Source organism: Salvelinus namaycush, chromosome 31 (genome assembly GCF_016432855.1).
Source record: "Salvelinus namaycush isolate Seneca chromosome 31, SaNama_1.0, whole genome shotgun sequence".
NCBI lineage: Eukaryota > Metazoa > Chordata > Actinopteri > Salmoniformes > Salmonidae > Salvelinus > Salvelinus namaycush.
Window position 1 is genome coordinate 37,651,834 of NC_052337.1, and position 16,731 is coordinate 37,668,564.

Consider the following 16,731-nt stretch of genomic DNA (forward strand, 5'->3'; position numbering starts at 1 on the left):
TTGGCTCCGTGTGTGTGGCGGGGGTTCCCCTGAAGCCCTGCTGCTGTCTGCCCCCCCGACAGTGCCCAGCTTCTGTTGCACGGTGGGGGTAGACTGGAAATCTCTGACCACACCCGCCTGTCTGCCTCTCACCACCGACTACTTCCCTGAATGGCAGACCCTGCAGAACGACTACACTGAGGGCTGCTACGACCTGCTGCCACACACTGATCTGGAGAGGTACAGAACACATGTTTGTTTTACTATCCTTGTGGGAGCCAAACAATTGATTCCCATTCAAAATCCTATTTTCCCTAACCCTAAACCTATCCCCTAACTGTAAGCCTAATTGGAACCCTAAGCCTAAAATAGCCTTTTCCTTGTGGGGACTGGGGAAATGTCCCCACTTGTCCAAATTTTCTACTGGTCAAAACAAGGATAGTAAAACCAAAAATACACACACACACTGTAGAACGACTACACTGAGGGCTGGTACAACATGCTGCCACACACTGACCTGGAGGGGTAGAAAATGTAACACGCAGAGTACACACACACCTCACGTAGTATACAAAATGACTACTGCAACACTGACTGACTGCATGGTCTACTGAGAAATATATAGCAACTAATAAACCAACAGGTACATGCAGCTGTTTCAGATGCTCTCACCCTGTCTCTCTCTGTCTCAGGCGGGATGATGAGGCCCCGGTGATGAGTGCCCCTCAGGTGTTTGAGGAGTTTATCTGTCAGCGGCTGATGCAGGGCTACCAGATCATCGTCCAACCTAACAAAAGGAAACCCCAGCCTGCTGTGGCCCCGCCCCTCAGCAGTAGTCCACTCTACACCAGAGGTGTTCTATACTGTCTCTGTCCGGGCCTGTGGCTCAGCTCTGACACAGTTACCTAATAACACCACAGTCGCAGTTAGCTACTGACTGACACTCTTCACTTAGAGAGGCTAATGAGTCTGTTATACGGCATATTCACTTGCATAATTTAATCATTTGGTAAATTGCAGTAATCTCAGTTTGGACCAAGTGCAGTCATTTACCCTCTGTCTCTCTCTTCCTCCTTCTCAGGGCTGGTCTCTCGGCGCAGGCCAGAAGAGGAGGAGAGTCTGTACTGGCTCAGTATGGGCCGTACCTTCCATAAAGTCTGCCTGAAGGATAAAATCATCACTGTTACCCGCTACCTTCCGAAGTAAGTCTCCAGCCTTACATTACATCCATACTCCCAGCTAAATCATCAGACTGTACTGTTTGCATGTCACTCACCTGTAGAGTGTGTGTGTGGTGTGTGTGTGTGTCAGGTACCCGTATGAGTCGGCCCAGATCCAATACACCTACAGTCTGTGTCCCCCTCACTCTGACGCCCACTTCCTGTCCTGCTGGGTGGAGTTTGGTCACGAGAGACTGGAGGAGTACAAGTGGAACTACCTGGACCAGTACATCTGCTCTGCTGGCTCTGAGGACTTCAGGTACCTATGCTCAGCAAACACACAGTCACATACGGAGCCATGTTCAGCCCCAGGGAAGGCTTTAACACATTAATTTGGACCCCTTTCTGTTGTAAAAGAGTTTGCCATAGCCAACACTGAGTGTACAGAGTCAACTATACTGAACAAAAATATAAATGCAACAATAAGGTAATCAGTCAATTGAAATAAATGTATTAGGCCCTAATCTATGGATTTCACATGACTGGGCAGGGGTGCAGCCATGTGTGGGCCTGGGAGGGCATAGGTCCACCCACTTAGGAGCCAGGCTCACCCACTGGGTTACAGACAGAAATACTCCTCAGTTTTATCAGCTGTCCGGGTGGCTGGTCTCAGACGATACCGCAGGTTATGAAACTGGATGTGGAGGTCCTGGGGTGGTGTGGTTACACGTGGTCTGCGGTTGTGAGGCTGGTTTGACGTACTGCCAAATTCTCAAACGACGTTGGAGGCAGCTTATGGTAGAGAAATTAACATTAAATTCTCTGACAACAGCTCTGGTGGACATTCCTGCAGTCAGCATGCCAATTGCACTCTCCCTCAACTTAAGTCATCTGTGGAATTGTGTGTGACAAAACTGCACATTTTAGAGTGGCGTTTTAATGTCCCCAGCACAAGGTGCACCTGTGTAATGATCATGCTGTTTAATCATATTCTTGATATGCCATGCCTGTCAGGTGGATGGATTATCTTGGCAAAGGACAAATGCTCATTAACAGGAATGTAAACTAATTTGTGCATAACATTTGAGAGAGCTAAGATTTTAGTGTGTATGGAACATTTCTGGGATGTTTTATTTCACCTCGTGAAACATGCAACCAACACGAGTGGCGCAGCAGTCAAAGGCACTGCATCTTAGTCCTTGAGGTGTCACTACAGACACCCTGGTTCGATTCCAGGCTGTATCACATCCGGCCGTGATTGGGAGTCCCATAGGGCGGTGCACAATTGGCCCAGCGTCGTCCGGGTTTGCCCGGAGTAGGCCGTCATTGTAAATAAGAATTTGTTCTTAACTGACTTGCCTAGTTACCTAAAGGTTAAATGTAAAAATAAATAAAAAAAATAAAAAAGTGTACGTGTTGCATTTATATTTTTGTTCAGTATGTATGTATGTCACACTTCCAAATAACTCTTATTTCTACCGGTCGTGTGCCATAGTTTGATAGACTCTCTGAAGTTCTGGCGGACCCGCTTCCTGCTGCTGCCGGCCGGAGGGGCTAGACGTGTGGCGGACGGGGAGGGGCACTGGGACGTTTACGGGGAGGGAGTGGGCACAGTGGCGGGCAGAGAGGGCATGACGGGCACCGGGGACTGGGCCCTGCTAGATGGCTTCATCCGCTTCCTGGAGGGACTCAACCGCATCCGCAGACGCCACCGCTCTGACAGGATCATCAGGGTAACACCCTAAAACACTGTCTTACTCATTTCAAAACACACAAAAAACTCAAAAGATGTGATTGAGCAGTCTTGCAAACCCAGCTAAGAGAGAAACTGACTGCCAGGAACAATGATCCTATGCCAATGTTGTTGTCTTGAGCTGTTTTAAGCTGTTTTAAGCTTCCTGTCGTACTGTCTTCCCCTCTCATTCTGTCTGTAGAAAGGACCAGCAATGAAGGGTTTGCAGGTGACTGGTCCTCTCTCTGCCTACCCTCCGGAGCCTGTAGCACCCCCTCTGGGCAAGAAAGGCACCTCCGCTTTATCAGCTCTCCTGGAGTTGGAGCAGAACCAAAAGTGAGTGTAGTTGTCCTGTCTGTGTGCTTTCAATGGAACCTTGTGTGTTTCCAAATTATTAGAAGCACAGGGTATCTGACATTGAATGTACCGGTCTCACAATGATGATGCATTTCCTGTCTGCAGGACTCTAGAGGAGCAGCAACAACAGGGGAAACTCTCAGCTGCCACCAGTGAGTCTTCCACTGTCACCATGACCACTACATATGTGGACAGCCCTCGCAAGGTGGGTGTCTTTGTGTGGTTTTGGGAAGGAACACAATGATCAAGGGCTTTCTGTCTTGGGTAAAAGGGAGCTCAATTTCCGGCCTGGGTAAAAGGGAGCTCAATTTCCGGCCTGGGTAAAAGGGAGCTCAATTTCCGGCCTGGGTAAAAGGGAGCTCAATTTCCGGCCTGGGTAAAAGGGAGCTCAATTTCCGGCCTGGGTAAAAGGGAGCTCAATTTCCGGCCTGGGTAAAAGGGAGCTCAATTTCCGGCCTGGGTAAAAGGGAGCTCAAATTCCGGCCTGGGTAAAAGGGAGCTCAAATTCTGTCTTGGGTTAAAGGGAGCTCAATTTCTGTCTTGGGTTAAAGGGAGCTCAATTTCCGGCCTGGGTAAAAGGGAGCTCAATTTCCGGCCTGGGTAAAAGGGAGCTCAATTTCCGTCCTGGGTAAAATGGAGCTCAAATTCTGTCTTGGGTAAAAAGGAGCTCAATTTCTGTCTTGGGTTAAAGGGAGCTCAATTGGAGCGTTTTGGTTGGGGGCATTTTTTGTTGGTGTGTATGGAATGTTGGTTTGCCGTTTTATAGGGGTTTATCTTTGCTTCCTTATTATGGGGTTTCGCTTTGCTTTTGTTTCCTTCTCTCCTTCCCCAACTTTCTCTCCTTCCCTTCTTTTCCTGTTGATGGACTTTGGGTTTTTCGTCCTGTGGTGTATCCCTCTTCCTATGCTAACAGGATGCTGCCTTCATTTTGGATTTTATACGTAGCCCTCGTTCCTCCTACATCTATCACACACAGGTTAGTAACTAGGGGCACTGGATGCCGCTGCATCTGTTAGAGTAGAAGTGTGTGTGTTGTCCTGTTTCAAGTTTTAATGTCACATGCACAAGTACAGTGAAATGCCTTTCTTGCAAACTCAAAACCCAACTTTGCAATAATCAATAACAATGTAAAACTTGAAAAAAGAAACACGAGAAATAAGAATAAGCGATATGAAATACACAAAGTAGTAAGCCTACTATATACAGTACCAGTCAAAAGTTTGGACACACCTACTCATTCAAGGGTTTTTCTTTTCTTTTACTATTTTCTACATTGTAGAATAATAGTGAAGACATCAAAACTATGAAATAACACATATGGAATCATGTAGTAACCAAAAAGGTGTTAAACCAAAATATATTTTCCTCAAAGTAGCCACCCTTTGCATTGATGACAACTTTGCATTGATCACGCTTGGCATTCTCTCAACTAGCCTCACCTGGAATGCTTTTTAAGGAGTTCCCACATATGCTGAGCACTTGTTGGCAGCTTTGCCTTCACTCCGCGGTCCAAGTCATCCCAAACCATCTCAATTGGGTTGAGGTTGGGTGATTGTGAAGGCCAGGTCATCTGATGCAGCACTTCATCACTCTCCTTCTTGGTGAAATAGCCCTTACACAGCCTGGAGGTGTGTTGGGTCATTGTCCTGTTGAAAAACAAATGATAGTCCCACTAAGTGCAAACCAGATAGGATGGTGTATCGCTAAAGAATGCTGTTGTAGCCATTCTTGCTAAGTTTGCCTTGAATTCGAAATAAATCAGACGGTGTCACCAACAAAGCACCCCCACACCATACCTCCTCCTTCACGGTGGGAACCACGTATGCGGAGATCACCCGTTCACTCTACTCTGCGTCTCACAAAGACACGGCGGTTGGAACCAAAAATCTCAAATTTGGACTCATCAGACCAAAGGACAGATTTCCACCAGTCTAATGTCCATTGCTCGTGTTTCTTGGCCCAAGATAGTATTTTTTTAAATTATTGGTGTCCTTTAGTAGTGTTTATTTATTTGTTTTTTGCAGAAATTCGATCATGAAGGCCTGATTCACGCAGTCTCCTCTGAACAGTTGATGTTGCGATGTGTCTGTTACTTGAACTCTGAAGCATTTATTTGGGCTGCAGTCTGAGGGTGCAGTTATTCTAATGAATTTATCCTCTGCAGCAGAGGTAACTCTGGGTCTTCCTTTCCTGTGGCGGTCCTCATGAGAGCCAGTTTCATCATGGCGCTTGATGGTTTTAGCGACTGCACTTGAAGAAAGTTTCAACGTTTTTAATTTTGCGGATTGACTGACCTTCATGTCTTGATGTAACGATGGAGCTGGTTGAGAGAATGGCAAGAGTGTGCAAAGCTGGAATCAAGGCAAAGGTTGGCTACTTTGAATAATCTCAAATGTAAAAAATATATATAGATTTGTTTAACCCTTTTTTGGTTACTACATGATTCCAAATGTGTTATTTCATAGTTTTGATGCCTCCACTATTATTCTACAATGTAGAAAATATTTTTTTTAAATATGAAAAACCCTGGAATGAGTAGGTGAGTCCAAACCTTTGACTGGTACTGTACATTAAATATTAAAAAGTCCAATACCATATTTACAGTGCATTCGGAAAGTATTCAGACCCCTTGTCTTTTTATACATTTTAAGTTACAGCCTTATTCTGAAATGGATTAAATTGTTTATTTTCCCCCATCAATTAACACGTAATAGCCCATAATGACAAAGCAAAAACCATTTTTTTTTTTTTTATGTTTGCAAATTGGGGAAAAAAATACATTTACTTTAGTATTCAGACCCTTTACTCAGTACTTTGTTGAAGCAACTTTGGCAGCGATTACAGCCTTGAGTCTTCTTGGGTATGAAGCTACAAGCTTGGCACACCTGTATTTGGGGAGTTTCTCCCATTCTTCTCTGCAGATCCTCTCAAGCTCTGTCAGGTTGGATGGGGAGTGTCGCTGCACAGCTATTTTCAGGGGTCTCGAGAGATGTTCGATCGGGTTCAAGTCCGGGCTCTGACTAGGCCAATCAATGACATTCAGAGGCTTGTCCCGAAGCCACTCCTGTGTTGTCTTGGATGTGTGCTTAGGGTCGTCGTCCTGTTGGAAGGTGAACCTTCGCCCCAGTCTGAGGTCCTGAGCGCTCTGGAGCAGGTTTTCATCAAATCAAATGTTATGTCACCTGTGCCAAATACAATAGGTGTAGACCTTACAGTGGAATGCTTACTTACAAGCCCTTAACCAACAATGCAGTTCAAGAAATAAGAGTTAAGAAAATATTTTATAAATAAACTAAAGTAAAAATAAATAAAAAATCTAAAATTAACATAAGATATTTACATAACATTAACGAGGCTATATACAGGAGGTACCGGTACCAAGTCAATGTGCGGGGGTACAGGTTAGTCGAAGTAATTTGTAAAGTTATTATGTATAGATAATAAACAGCGAGTAGCAGCAGTGTAAAAACAAGGGGGGTGGTCGGTCAATGTAAGTAGTCAGGGTGGCCTTTTGATGAATTGTTCAGCAGTCTTATGGCTTGGGGGTAGAAGCTGTTAAGGAGCTTTTTGGTCTTAGACTTGGCGCTCCGGTACCACTTGCCGTGCGGTAGCAGAGAAAACAGTCTATGACTTGGGTGACTGGAGTCTCTGACAATTTTATGGGCTTTCCTCTGACGCCGCCTATTAAATAAACTCAGGGGGGAAAAAACGTCCTCTCACTGTCAAATGCGTTTATTTTCAGCAAACTTAACGTGTAAATATTTGTATGAACATAAGATTCAACAACTGAGACATAAACTGAACAAGTTCCACAGACATGTGACTAACAGAAATGGAATAATGTGTCCCTGAACAAAGGGGGGGGGGGGTCAAAATCATAAGTAACAGTCAGTATCTGGTGTGGCCACCAGTTGCATTAAGTACTGCAGTGCATCTCCTCCTCATGGACTGCACCAGATTTGCCAGTTCTTGCTGTGAGATGTTACCCCACTCTTCTACCAAGGCACCTGCAATTTTCTGGACATTTCTGGGGGGAATGGCCCTAGCCCTCACCCTCCGATACAACAGTTCCCAGATGTGCTCAATGGGATTGAGATCTGGGCTCTTCGCTGGCCATGGCAGAACACTGACATTCCTGTCTTGCAGGAAATCACACACAGAATGAGCAGTATAGCTGGTGGCATTGTCATGCTGGAGGGTCATGTCAGGATGAGCCTGCAGGAAGGGTACCACATGAGGGAGGAGGATGTCTTCGGTCAGCTGTCCGTCCTGTCTCCCTGTAACTCCTGTCACTTAGGCGTCTCACAGTACGGACATTGCAGTTTATTGCCCTGGCCACGTCTGCAGTCCTCATGCCTCCTTGCAGCATGGATAAGGCACGTTCACCCAGATGAGCAGGGACCCTGGGCATCTTTCTTTTGGTGTTTTTCAGAGTCAGTAGAAAGGCCTCTTTTAGTGTCCCAAGTTTTCATAACTATGACCTTAATTGCGTACCGTCTGTAAGCTGTTAGTGTCTTAGCGACCGTTCCACAGGTGCATGTTCATTAATTGTTTATGGTTCATTGAACAAGCATGGGAAACAGTGTTTAAACCCTTTACAATGAAGATCGTGAAGTTATTTGGATTTTTATGAATTATCTTTGAAAGACAGGGTCCTTTTTTTGCTGAGTTTAGGTCCTGGATGGCAGGAAGCTTGGCCCCAGTGATGTACTGGGCCATACGCAATGCCCTCTGTAGCTCCTTACGGTCAGATGTCGAGCAGTTGCCTTACCAGGCGGTGATGCTCTCTGGTGCAGCTGTTTCAGTCTCCTGAGGGGGAAAGGTGTTGTCGTGCCCTCTTCACAACTGTCTTGGTGTGTTTGGACCATGATAGTTCGTCGGTGATGTAGACACCAAGGAACTTGAAACTCTCAACCCGCTCCACTTCAGCCCCGTTAATGTTAATATGGGCCTGTTCGGTCCTCCTTTTCCTGTAGTCCACAATCAGCTTCTTTGTCTTGCTCACATTGAGGGAGAGGTTGTTGTCCTGGCACCACACTGCCAGGTCTCTGACCTCCTCCCTATAGGCTGTCTCATCGTTGTCGGTGATCAAGCCTTCCATTGTGTTGTCAGCAAACTTAATGATGGTGTTGGAGTTATGGGTAAACATGGAGTACAGGAGGGGACTAAGCACGCACCCTTGAGGGGCCTCGTGTTGAGGATAAGCGTAGCAAATGTGTTGTTGCCTACCCTTACCACCTGGGGGCGACCCATCAGGAAGTCCAAGATCCAGTTGCAGAGGGAGGTGTTCAGTCCCAGGTTTCTTAGCTTAGGGATGAGCTTTGGTGGCACTATGGTGTTGAAAGCTGAGCTGTAGTCAATGAACAGCATTCTCACATAGGTGTTCTTTTTGCCAAGGTGGGAAAGAGCAGTGTGGATTGCGATTGAGATTGCGTCATCTGTGGATCTGTTGGAGCGCTACGGGAATTTGAGTGGGTCTAGTGTTTCTGGCATGATTATGTTGATGTGAGCCATGACCAGCCTTTCAAAGCACTTCATGGCTACCGACGTGAGTGCTACGGGGCGGTAATCATTTAGGCAGGTTACCTTTGCTTTCTCTGGCACAGGGACTATGGTGGTCTGTTTGAAACATGTAGGTATTACAGACTCGGTTAGGGAGAGGTTGAAAATGTCAGTGAAGATACTTGCCAATTGGTTCGCGCATGCTTTGAGTATACGTCCTGGTAATCCGTCTGGCCCCGCAGCTTTGTGAATGTTGAAAGGTCTAGCTCACATCGGCTACGGAGAGCGTGTTCATATAGTCGTCTGGAATAGCTGGTGCTCTCATGCATGCTTCAGTGTTACTTGCCTCTTTGCGATCAAAAAAGGCATTTAGCTTGTCTGGTAGACTCACTTCACTGGGCAGCTCGCGGCTAGGTTTCCCTTTGTAGTCCATAATAGTTTTCAAGCCCTGCCACATCTGACGAGCGTCAGATCCGGTGTAGTAGGATTCAATCTTAATCCTGTATTGACGCTTTGCCTGTTTGATGGTTCATCTGAGGGCATAGCGGGATTTCTTATAAGCATCCGGATTAGTGTCCCGCTCCTTGAAAGCGGCAGCTTTAGCGGCAGGATGATGCCTGTAATCAAGGATCTCTCTGTACTTTGCTCCTTTCATCTTTGCCTCGATCCTGACTAGTCTCCCAGTCCCTGCCGCTGAAAAAGATCCCCACAGCATGATGCTGCCACCATCATGCTTCACCGTAGGGACGGTGACAGGTTTCCTCCAGATGTGATGCTTGGCATTCAGGCCAAAGAGTTGAATCTTGGTTTCATCAGACCAGATAATCTTGTTTCTCATGGTCTGAGAGTCCTTCAGGTGTGTTTTGGTAAACTCCAAGCGGGCTATCATGTGCCTTTTACTGAGAAGTGGCTTCCGTCTGGCCACTCTACCATAAAGGCCTGATTGGTGGACTGCTGCAGAGATGGTTGTCCTTCTGGAAGGTTCTCCCATCTCCACAGAGGAACTCTGGAGCTCTGTTAGTGACCATCGGGTTCTTGGTCACCTCCCTGACGAAGGCCCTTCTCCCCCGATTGCTCAGTTTGGCTGGGCGGCCAGCTTTAGGTAGAGTCTTAGTGGTTCCAAACTTCTTCCATTTAAGAATGATGGAGGCCACTGTGTTCTTGGGGACTTTCAATTTTGCAGAATGTTTTGGTACCCTTCCCCAGATCTGTGCCTCGACACAATCCTGTCTCAGAGCTCTATGGACAATTCCTTCCACCTCATCGCTTGGTTTTTGCTCTGGCATGCACTGTCAACTGTGGGAGCTTATATAGACAGGTGTGTGTGTGTGTCTTTCCAAATAATGTCCAATCAATTGAATTTACCACAGGTGGACTCCATCTCAAGGATGTTCAATGGAAACAGGATGCACCTGAGCTCAATTTTGAGTCTCATAGCAAAGGGTCTGAATACGTAGGTAAATAACGTATTTCTGTGTTTTGTTTTTAATACATTTGCAAAAATTTCTAAAATCCTGTTTTTGCTTTGTCATTATGGGTTATTGTTTGTAGATTGATGAGGGAAACAAATATTTCATAAATTTTTAAATAAGGCCGTAACGTAAACAAAATGTGAAATAATTAAAGTAACCTGAATACTTTCCGAATGCACTGGACATGTGCAGTGATACTGGAGTGATGAAGGTAGATATGTATTGGGGTAAGGGGACTAGGCATCAGGATAATAGATAAACAGAGTAGCAGCAGCAGACATGTGAGTGGGTGTGCGGGTTTGTAGAGTCAGTATAAATGTATGTGCATATTATGTGTGTGTGAGCAAATGATGGAGTGGGTGTGCGGGTGTGTGTGTTGGAATGACAGTGTGTAACTTTATGTAGGGCCCTGTGAGTTTGCACATACATAGGTCAATAAAGATACAAGGTGAACTCAGTCCGTGTAGCTATTTTGTTAACTTGCATCCTGCACTGTCCTTCTGGCATGAAATCTGCATGTCTGCATGTGTCTACCATAGACACATCGTTGTTGTTTGTGAAGAGACCACACATTACACTAGTACCTGGCAGATTTAAGCTAAGTCAACCAAGGTAATGTATCCCAGATCCGAGTTATCCTCTTCAGTATCTAACTAGCATGAGACCAGAGGTGATTGATATGTAATGAAATAAATAGAAGGCAGCAGAGTGACTGCCTGAGATTGTTTGACTTCATTCTAACCTTTGGTGATTGGCCTGTAGGTTTCTACAGATCCTCCTGAAGGAGGGGCCACAGACAAAGGTGGTCAGGTAGTGGCTGGGGTGGTGGCGACCGGTGGGGCTGCAGCCCAGGCAACAGGGGATACAGGACCCAGCTTAGCCACAGAAACCAGGTGAGGAAAGAAATACCGTTTTTCAGATGTGAAGTGTTCAAAATCATGTTTCTAATTGGAAAGTGTTATGTTAACGATGATGACATTAGTCATAGTTAACCAGACTTATGTCTGTGAGTTTACAGTGGACAGTCTGGTACTGGAGCCTTATGTTTGTCCTCATCCTCCACCCTGATGGAAATACTAGAGGCCATCAAACACCCCACGTAAGAGTGTGTGTGTGTGTGAGTGTGTGTGTGTGTGTGTGTGTGTGTGTGTGTGTGTGTGTGTGTGTGTGTGTGTGTGTGTGTGTGTGTGTGTGTGTGTGTGTGTCTGCGCGTGTACAAGGATAGTAAAACCAGGAAAATTCTGACAAGTGGGGACATTTCGCCGGTCCCCATAAGAAAAAAAACTTTTTGGGGGCTTAGAATTAAGGTTAGGATAGGGGAAATACGATTTTGAGTGGAAATCAATTGTTTTGTCCCCACAAGGATGGTAAAACAAGTGTGTGTTGGCGTGCACCACAACACATACCTCAAGTGTTTTAGGTGTGGTTTGTTGTTGTCCCTGCAGTTAGATGGGTGTGTTTGAGCTCCTGTTCTGTCCTGTTATGTGATATATATAGAACAGGTGTGCAGCTTCTACCTGAGCAGAAGGGCCTGCCCCCTAACTGCTTCATCAGTGCTGAGATCGTCCATTGGCTGGTCAACAACGTAGAGGGTGTGGCCACACAAGGCATGGCTGTCGACATCATGCAGGTAGGTATATGTTTATCTGGTTTTGTTAAAGCATGTGCCGGATACACACACTGTATGTAGTGAAGCCAGCATTTGTGTGTTTGTGTTTTTAACAGTATTGCTGTGTCCCCTGTGTTTCTGTAGAAGATGCTGGATGAGGGCCTGGTTACCCATGCATCGGGGGATGCCATGAGGACCTTTGTCTATGGCTTCTACTTCTACAGGATAGTGGCAGAGAAAGACGGCGAGCGAGGTTCGAGAGACACTTAGTCTGCACAAAGCTAATCTGAAAACGTATCATTTTAAAAACGTTGGTTTGCTCTCCTAGGACAAGGTAGTCCTCCATGCTGCCCACCAGACATGGGGTCAGTTCCATTTCAATTCCAGTCAATTCAGGAAGTGTCCTGAAATTCCAATTCTCTTTGCTTTTCAATGCAGCAAATTTGGAATTTGGTTTACTTTCTGAATTGTAATAGAATTGACCCCAACCCTGCCTGCTCCACACACTGACTTCTTTCCAGTCATTGATTCTCAGTCATGCCGATATTGATTGTTCTCATTTCGAGAACAACTAACCAGACTCAATAATAACCATACATCTATCTCTCCATCTCTACTGTACTCCAGGCCCTACATCCCAGCTGCCCCCTCCTGTGGTACAGGGCTGGTCAACGGCAGCCCTGGAGGACTTTGCCCTGTTTCAGAGGAAGTGGTTTGAGGTGGCTTTCGTCCTGGAGGAGCGTCGACCTTGTGACCTCCCGGCCTTCCTTCTGCCCTGGCTGCCCAGCCGGCCCGCCTCCTATGCAAGTAGGCACAGCTCCTTCAGCCGCAGCTTTGGAGGACGCAGCCAGGCCGCAGCACTGCTAGGTACACACAGGCTGCTCCTCCCCCAGAGCTGAGCCTCAGCCCACCCACCTCAACCCCACCCCAAAATGGGCATGACCCCCCCCCCCCCATCAGAATGAGCATGCCTCCCCCGTCCCTTCCAGTCAGACACATACCCTGGAACAGGCCCTCAGGGGTTTGGGGAGGGAGCGTCCCATAGCAGGTGTCACACAGAGCCACCAGACAAGATTCCTGCATGCCTCTGTATGCAAATATGAAGTGGTGCTAACTTGGCCATTAGATTGGGAGATGGTTGGTTGAGATCCGGTTAGACATTTTTCCATTAACTTGGTTTGTATTGTTGACAATAAGTTCCCAAAAATCATTAGTAACTTGTTAAAAGCTGATCTCTAACCATTCCATAACTGAGGAGCTACTATTCTATTTGATTGAGGCATTCAGGGAACTTACAAACATCCATCAAAACCATCAAACTCTCGCTAATTTATTCTTAGGTTTGAATAATTGGCCTATGATTCATTATATACTAACGACAATTTGACTCTTGAAGTACTTTCCATGACTTGAATTTCTCACCATCACAACGTTGCTCTCACACCATTGAATCAATGACTTGCCATCTGAACTAATATTTATCCTGGTGACATTGTTCCTTCTGTGTGACACAAGGCATTGGACCTCAGTACCCATCCCCCATACGAGCAACAACAGGGCTGCATGTGATTGCTGGTGATCTATCTACTCCAGCTTGCAGAGCTTGGGTTGGTGGCACACTTAAACCTCTTCCCATTCTCATCCCAACCCCCTCGGCCTCCAATTGGAGCTTGAATTGGCATGTCAGTATGTAAAGTACAGTACATATTACATCTAATGGTAGTACTCGTGCCACTGTTGACTGATTTGAAAACAACTCCATCCAATCATATCGCTGATGGATGTGATTTGCATCTACTTCTTCCAATTAGAGAACTAGTTGGTGTGGTAGTGTTTAGTGCATGCTGTGGTAGCAGTGGCTGTGTACAGTAGTGCAGTGGTGTGCAGTGCACTGTCCTCTTTGCTTTCTCTCTCTATACTGTTTAATGCATTTCCACTATAAAATGTTGTGAGAATGTTAATGTGTTTAGGGATTCTTGACCAATCCTTCTTTCTCTGTCTCACTGATTTTTCTTACTGTGATTTGATGCTGTTTATGCTGCCACTTTTACAGCAATTTAGAGGCAATCTGTAGTTGCTACATGCATTTTGGGATTTATAAAGTAGGGAAAGGGGGATATCTAGTCAGCTGCACAACTGAATGCATTCAACTGAAATGTGTCTTCCGCATTTAACTCAACTGCTCTGAATCAGAGAGGGGGGGCTGCCTTAATCGACATCCATGTCATCGGCTCCCGGGGAACAGTGGGTTAACTGCCTTGCTCAGGTGCAGAACGACATATTTTTTTACCTTGTCATCTCGGGGATTCGATCCAGCAAGCTTTCGTAATGATATATACCCATTTATTCTGGAAGAATATAATTTCTAAATGACTCGTGCTTAGTTCAACTGTCATACCCCATGAGAACCCAAAATATAAGCTTGTTTTACTCTGTTTGTAAACATTGTAAATGTGAGCAAACACTGTATAGCCTCAAAACATGGTTAAAACTATCATTTGTATATCTTGGATGATCAATCCTTGCATCCATAGCTCTATCTATTCATTTGAGAGTGGTTACATTTCTCCAGGCCCATCCCTCAGCTTTTTCCAAAGCAGGGTGACCCCTTTGTAATTGTTTCAACTAAGGATTGCCCCTTTTAAATTACTGATGCGTTTGGAATTGATTTCTGGTTTATATAAACCAGTTTATTGCCATGAAAATGTCTAACACTGGGAGAGAAACACCTCCAACTGTAGGCTATGCCCCCATCTGCTCAGAAAACAGATATGGTCATTATACCCAACATTGCTGAAAACATAAATGCAAAACTTTTCTCCCATAAAATCTGGTTTATTTGGACACATTTCTGTGAGATTATGAGTTCTGAATCATAATTCTGTACCTTAAAATATAGTAATTTATACATAAACTCAATGGTTCCTCCAGGAAATCACAATGACACAAATCTAGCTGTAGAAAGAATGTATTGAATGCATATGTTTGTCATGATGACCATGTTTGTGTTGTCTCCAGTGATTAACAGTGTACTGGTCATTTAAAACCTATAGGCCTATTTTTTTTAAATAACACACTAACCTTTTCAGAATTAAATAATCATATGGACAAACAAATCAGGATTTCTAAAGAATTGTGATGTAATTTGGAGTAGCATTCTAAATGTATGCATCATTAGCACATAGTCAGTACAGAACAGGTTCGGGGTCAATTCCATTTCAATTTCAGTCAATTCAGAAGGTAAAACAAATTTCAAATTGTCCTAACTGAAAGGTGTTGAAGAGAAATTTATTTGGAATTTCAGTGTACTTCCTGAATTGACATGGAATTGACCCCAACCCTGGAGAGAAATTCTGAGCATAAGAGGTATTTCCAGGCAAGAGAGGATGCTATGGTGGAATATTGTGGCTTCACTGACTTTCGTTATTAACTTACTAACATTCTTCGTGAAGTTTCTAACTCCATCACAAACATTTGTGCCGTATACTCCAACAACTCTCACCCTCTTAATCTCATAATATCCATGTAAATGTCCTCTTCCTGCCTGTCCATCTCTACAACCATCTCTCCCTTTGGGCCTGATCTCTGGGCCTGTCCCTCTACTCCCTTGCTCTCTCGCTCCCCTCCCTCCTTGTCTCTCTCCTCAGCTGCCACTGTACCAGAGCAGAAGACAGTCACCTTGGATGTGGACGTTAACAATCGTAGCGACCGCACCGAGTGGTGCAGCTGCTATTACCATGGCAACTTCTCCCTCAACGCTGCCTTCGAGGTCAAGCTGCACTGGATGGCCGTCACTGCAGCTGTTCTCTTTGAGATGGTAAGACAAAGACAGACAGAGGGGGAATGTCCATTGCATCACTAGAGACACTCTCAGGGCTTCAAACTGTGACCAAAACGCTCGCATTTGCGACCCTTTGACTTGACAATGTTTTATTGGTCGCTAGGGAGCCAGTGAATTTTTGGTTCACAATGTGCTTTTATAAACATTTATTCTAACAGCAATGGGTATGCAAACCAGGTATTCAAAAGGTTTGGTCCGAAGTCTTGGTTGAATGTTTGCAATGCGCAGTTCATTCATCATGCTTTGTTTGAATTTACATTTCTAAATGCTTCCCCAAAAAACGGCCCAATTTAATTGGTGCGACCAAATCATGTGCTAGTGCCATCGACTGAAAACGTTGGTAATGCCACCAGTGCAAAAAGTTAGTCTAGCACTCTACACATTAAGACTAAGATTAAGATTTCCTGTCAGAATGATTTAATGTAAGATCTTTTTAAGACCTACTGACATATTTCTTGATGTTTCTTGATGTTGCCACAGATATGTAGTAAACGGCTGAATTAAATATTTCAGGATGTCATACAAGGCATGCCAGCTGATAATTAAACCATTAGGGCTCAAAACAGCTCACTAATTCCCGACATCACAACACTACACATCACATTATGCTTGCTTGGACGAGAGAGTTTGACAACAAGACCCATGTTTATCTTGATTCTCCACCATGTTTATCTTGACTCTCCACCATACTCCCATCTCGACAGGTCCAAGGCTGGCACAGAAAGGCTGCCTCCTGTGGGTTCCTGTTGGTGCCCGTCCTGGAGGTGCCCTTTGCCCTACCCTCCTACCTATATGGTGACCCGCTGCGGGCCCAGCTCTTCATCCCTCTCCACGTCCACCGTCTGCTGAGGGACAGCAGCGACAACCTGTTTGAGGGTGAGGAAACACTAGGAGCTTTTTACACCACTGTCATTGTACAGTCGTTGCAAAAAGTTTTGAGAATGACACAAATATTAATTTTCACAAAGTCTGCTGCCTCAGTTTGTATGATGGAAATTTGCATATACTCCAGAATGTTATGAAGAGTGATCAGATGAATTGCAATTAATTGCAAAGTCCCTCTTTGCCATGCAAATGAA

The 16,731-nt window shown here is 45.1% G+C and overlaps 1 protein-coding gene across 4 annotated transcripts in view; it reads left to right on the forward strand.

The window, feature by feature from the left end:
- Window positions 1-16,731, forward strand: part of depdc5 (DEP domain containing 5, GATOR1 subcomplex subunit) — a 37,811-nt gene that overhangs the window by 18,260 nt on the left and 2,820 nt on the right. Inside the window, exons 25-39 of one of the 4 annotated variants that reach the window (XM_038970300.1) lie at window positions 36-219; window positions 672-832; window positions 1,061-1,181; window positions 1,291-1,458; window positions 2,635-2,872; window positions 3,074-3,207; window positions 3,334-3,433; window positions 4,142-4,204; window positions 10,965-11,095; window positions 11,221-11,301; window positions 11,700-11,832; window positions 11,956-12,064; window positions 12,439-12,678; window positions 15,459-15,628; window positions 16,357-16,528. In XM_038970300.1, the coding sequence (XP_038826228.1) occupies window positions 36-219; window positions 672-832; window positions 1,061-1,181; window positions 1,291-1,458; window positions 2,635-2,872; window positions 3,074-3,207; window positions 3,334-3,433; window positions 4,142-4,204; window positions 10,965-11,095; window positions 11,221-11,301; window positions 11,700-11,832; window positions 11,956-12,064; window positions 12,439-12,678; window positions 15,459-15,628; window positions 16,357-16,528 (2,205 nt within the window). The remainder of the gene's footprint in view (window positions 1-35; window positions 220-671; window positions 833-1,060; window positions 1,182-1,290; window positions 1,459-2,634; window positions 2,873-3,073; window positions 3,208-3,333; window positions 3,434-4,141; window positions 4,205-10,964; window positions 11,096-11,220; window positions 11,302-11,699; window positions 11,833-11,955; window positions 12,065-12,438; window positions 12,679-15,458; window positions 15,629-16,356; window positions 16,529-16,731) is intronic. The other 3 variants (XM_038970302.1, XM_038970301.1, XM_038970303.1) reach the window with 3 other exon arrangements.